We start from the raw sequence: 5113 nt of genomic DNA on the forward strand, positions 1-5113 counted from the left end.
ACCCCCTCGGTCATTATTCTATAGAAAAACTGACCCCGCCAAGTAAAATACTGACTCCCTAAAGATGACTCCCTTCGAATCTCATAGAATAACGACCCCGGTTATTATTAGAAAAAGTGACTCCTTCCATGTAAAATACTCACTGCCGAAATTACTACATTCGAGCTCTCATACAGTATCGATTCCCGGACATTATTCTATTAAAAAAAGTTACTCTTTCCGTGTAAAACACCGGCATCTAAAAAGACTTTCGACGATAATATCTTTTAAAAAGTGATCCCCACCAAACCTAACGGACAATTTTACTAGATCTACAACTCTAATACCCTTCATTGCCGATAGTTAACATTTTGATTGTACTACTACTACTGGTGCCGCTACTTCTATTGCTATTACTACATGTACTTCTTCTTCTTCTACTTCTACTACTACTACTACTACTACAACTGCTACTACTGATACTACTATACCTGCTTCCACTAATACGTCTTGTACATCTACCTCTTCTTCTACTGCTGCTGTTGTTGCTGTCACTTATTCCTCTGCTGCTGCTGCTGCTGCTGCTGCTGCTACTGCCACTGCCACTACCACTGCCACTGCCACTGCCACTACTATTACTACTACTACTACTACTACTACTACTTTCTATTGTTGCCGCTACCGTACTTTACTGCCACTGCTAAGTATTGCAACTTCTATTAATACTAAGTTCTATGCTAGCAGTTTCTTGTGCAGTTTTCTTCTGAAGAATTACTTCATACCGAAGTTTGCAGGGATTATTGACACTGGTGTGTTTTGTGAACGTATTGTGAATTGTTATTTTCCTGAAAAAAAAATGTATACACCAAGATACAGCCTCTAGAAAAAGAATCCGTTTTCCCGTTGCGGAATGCTCTGATCTCTGTGTCAAGTGATTGACAAATAAGGCATTTAGCGTTCTTGCATGTTGGTGCACAACACGCCAGAACGAAATGGTAAAATTTAGACACCATATTTACTGTTAAAATAAAAAAGTTGAAAAGCAAAGGTCGCCCAACACGACATACACGAAAATGTTGCAGGCTTGGTTTGAGTGAGTCTGTTCATGGACGGTAGTGGAAATGCAAGCTATCGTCTACGCCCTCTAGCCCCGTGTTGAGCAGAACTCAACATTTACAAATGTAATAAGTACTAAATATAATTTAGAGACATCCGCAGATGTATTCATATGGCGGTACACGTGGAACCTTCAATGATGCATAAGTAACACTTCCAACAGGACTTCAGGAATTCTATTAAAATCAGCAACTTCTTACCTAAGTTAAATTGCAACGCGGAGTATTTTTATTTGTGTTTAGTGAATACATTTTGCTGATGATATTTTATGTTTATTATTATTCTCAGTATTATATGAAAACGTGAAAAATGATATTACCTCATATGTTCTTTTAGATTGACTTGGGGCCGTCATTATTCTATAAAATACATTATTAAACACACACTGTATATTCTAAATACACATGTACTATGATATTCGTCTGTGTTCAGAGATTGGTGTATGTCTATCAAGAAACTGAGAATGAAACCTGACTGACAGAGGTGATACATATATAAACAATACTGATGAAAAATTTGTAAACTACTTAAAATATAAATTTGAGAAGAATATCGATATATGTAGAAGGGTTATTACTCCTGTGCTTAAGATTGTCATACACTTGATTCATCATTGTTTCAACATTTCATTACAAAGTATGTTTGGGAAAACATAAAATTGAAACTGTTACAGGTAAAATAAATTAAATGGATGAGTGGTTCAGAAGTGATTTTTTATTACGACCGGTCCCCTGTTCCCACTTTAAACTTAATGCCAGATTGTCTGTTAAAATATTTATATGGTTTATATGCTACAAGAGTAGGTTGCCTGCATTAAATTGTGTTTTCTCCTCGCGAGAATAAAGACCAAAATTTAGATAGTCTGCTTTCCCATTCATGACACGACAAAATCACTTTAATCACCCTGTATTGCAAAATGAAACCAATAACCATTCATGACACGACAAGCTTTGGAGACCATGAAACCAAGGCATTAATAGTAAAAACAAAGATATAATTCTTGTAAATATTGAGCACACACAACGCACCAACGTAAATAAAACTGACTGTTATTGAATGGTATAAAGACAGGGCTTTGTAATACCTTCCAACAAGAAATGTTTTAAAAGTATGTGTTATAATATTAAAATCCTTACAAAAACGAGAAAACGCGTAAAGCCACGAAGCTATAAAACAAAAGAAAATGCAGTGCTGTGCAAAAGTAATAAGTGAAAATAGGTACAACACCACCACCCTTTGGCTCAAGAAGCTGTTAAGAGGGGCGGAGTTATGCGTTTGTGACTGGTCGGCTCCTCACATTGCCTTGAATTCAACTTGTACGTTGTTGTTCTTGCTTACTCTCGATTTTGAATCGGGGGACGAGCAATTAAAATTACAAGTTACAAATGTGTATTCATTAGGTTTAAAGTGCACTCAAAGGATATGAAAATATTGTATCTGGTGAAAAATGTATAAACATCTTTTCTCTAATTATCTTATTTCTGTGTCAACTTTAAAATTTTTTAACATACTAAAAACATACTCAAATTTACTTAAATAATGCTTTAAATCTTTATTTTTGAACCTATTTTGTTGCAATCTGGAAATATGACAAATTAAAACATAATAAACATTATGATGTTAGGCAACTTCACAAACATACATCCGGTCCTGTCAATATACTTGGTATAAGGTGTACTAAACATATCTATACCCACGAATGTAATATATCTATATAATTATTTTGTAGTTGCGGTGATGTGGGATGCCGAATCTTATCAAAGAGCTCATTTTCAAGACGTGTAAGCTATCCTCTTCTAAAGTCTCATAAGCATGTTGTCAGTGACACTTTCCCTACTTCTTTCAAATATTCATAGTACTTATGTGTTTTTAATAGCAGTATCTGGATTTGTTTTAGGCAGCATCGTCTTTAATGTTCGATTTATTTAAGTCGGCGATCGTCGAAGCAATAAGCATGACAAACATCCTAATGGCGTTTGGTATCATTGGCGTAACGTTCACTTGTCGAGCTATTATTAACCCGCTTAGGGAAAACGTAACTTGAAAAATAAGTAAGTTGCTAGTAATGTTTAGAGATAAGGAACAAAGTTAGGCCTAAAATGACAATTATGTGTCTAGGAAAATGTGTTTTGGGAATATTAATTTCACACTACATTTAATAATACGTTCATATATTTATGATTATGTGTGAAGAAATGAGAAAACAGTTCAGAGTAATTTAACACCCTTTGTTGTAGCTTAAATCTATTGTTCTTTAGGTTCAATGTCAGGTAACACTCTGTATTCGAAGTATTTTTTCTGATATTTTATCACGTCTAAAACCCACGGACCGTACCTTTCCACTTTATGTTCTGGTCCCTGGCCTGTGGCTTTTGACATAAAGTTGATACCTATATCCCCATCATAACTCGGCGTGAAGAAGAATGGAACTGCGTAACGATCTTTTTTTATATCAATAACCCGATGTCGTGTGGCTTTGAAACGTCCTCCCATCATTCGAGAGAACGTGTCTCCAATATTCATGACAAGACTTCCCGGTCTAGGGTCTACGTCAACCCATTCTCCAGATTGGCTCTGAACTTCCAAACCCCCGTAACTGAAACGAGTCAGCAAAGTAAGGAAGTTTGTGTCCGTGTGTGCGGGAGTTATCACAACTTTACCATCTTCTGTATATGCCGATTTTGGCGGAGCACCATTCCATGGTGGATAATGCATTAGGCGGAATGTGGAGCACGGTCTGTCCGCAAAGATATCATCAAAGGAGTTTTCCTCTATACCTAGACCAAGTGCTGCAAGGCGAAGTATTTCTAGTGCGGTGTTGTGTAATATCTCATATGTGGACTGAAGGAATGACTTGAATGGAAATGTGCCGTCTTCTGCCGGCCACGGAGACTTCTCATAGAACCAGTTATTGCTCGCAACAGTTGGGTCATTTTCTTTTATATCTCTAGCGAATTCAAAACCTTCTTTTCGGCTTGGTTCTCCATCTAGCACAGGAAAATATCCTCGATATATGTTCTTGTTTTCAGGGTTCCAGAAATTCCGCATTACTGTTTTCCTAAATTCCAAAGGTTTGTCAAAGAACCATTTGCATGCATTCAATAAACCATCATAGTCCAGTTTATCGACGTTATCAATAAATAAAAATCCGCTATTCTCTAGACCATGAACCACTAGTTTAGCCATTTCGTCACGTTCAGTATATGCCTTTGACATGTCAATTATTGGTAAGTCTAAAGAGGCCGACATCTTTGAAGAGTTAGCCGACGGTCAATTCTGAAGTAGATGATGATCACACATTTAGTCTGCTAGAATAACTGTATTATAACAAGAAGATAAACGTTTTATAAAGATTTTGAAATCTATCATATACATGTAGTACCACGATAATGGTTATTTACTACACAATATTCAACGACCAAAACATATCCAGGCAAAATATAAATGTATTTATAAAATGGAACAAATGTATGTTTTGCAAGTGTTGTGAATAAACTAAAACCAAACGCTAAGAATAACAGGTATTACCGCTTAGGCTTTGATTTGACAAAGACAGCCTTACCTCAATATCTACGTAAAATGTTATTCATTAAAAATATTTGAAAAAATAAATAAAATCTTACCTTTAAACGAAATTGCACATTTAAAAGTAGGCTTTTCCACTAGCAGAGGTGAAAATGTAAACCGTAGATAACTGGTTACGTGGTGCAGATATATTATAAATGTATAAAGATCACCGAGATATAATGATAAAGCACGCTGACCATACTGTTAATCTATCTGAGTTCAATATAGGTACTGATAATAAGATTTACATAACCGTATAGCATATGAAAATAAAGGTTTATAAGTACTTTATATAATTATTGTTAAACTGATGGTAATGTTATTGTTGTTGTTGTTGTTGTTGTTATAATTATTATTGATATTACCCGTTGTTTCTGCCGATTCTGCTTCTTGCTACTTCTGATTGTGCTGTGATTAGATTAAAACTTAATAGTCACGTTGAACCGAATCA

The 5113-nt window shown here is 35.5% G+C and overlaps 1 protein-coding gene across 1 annotated transcript; it reads right to left on the reverse strand.

The window, feature by feature from the left end:
- Positions 1-2068: 2068 nt before the first annotated feature.
- Positions 2069-4808, reverse strand: LOC123555434 (uncharacterized). The gene is made up of 2 exons (XM_045346057.2): positions 4719-4808; positions 2069-4371 (listed from the first exon to the last, which is right to left on the reverse strand). Exon 2 carries the CDS (start codon positions 4342-4344, stop codon positions 3340-3342), a length of 1005 nt encoding a protein of 334 aa, XP_045201992.2. The 5' UTR covers positions 4345-4371; positions 4719-4808; the 3' UTR covers positions 2069-3339.
- Between the last annotated feature and the right edge of the window lie 305 nt (positions 4809-5113).

This window comes from Mercenaria mercenaria, chromosome 7 (genome assembly GCF_021730395.1).
Source record: "Mercenaria mercenaria strain notata chromosome 7, MADL_Memer_1, whole genome shotgun sequence".
Classification (NCBI taxonomy): domain Eukaryota; kingdom Metazoa; phylum Mollusca; class Bivalvia; order Venerida; family Veneridae; genus Mercenaria; species Mercenaria mercenaria.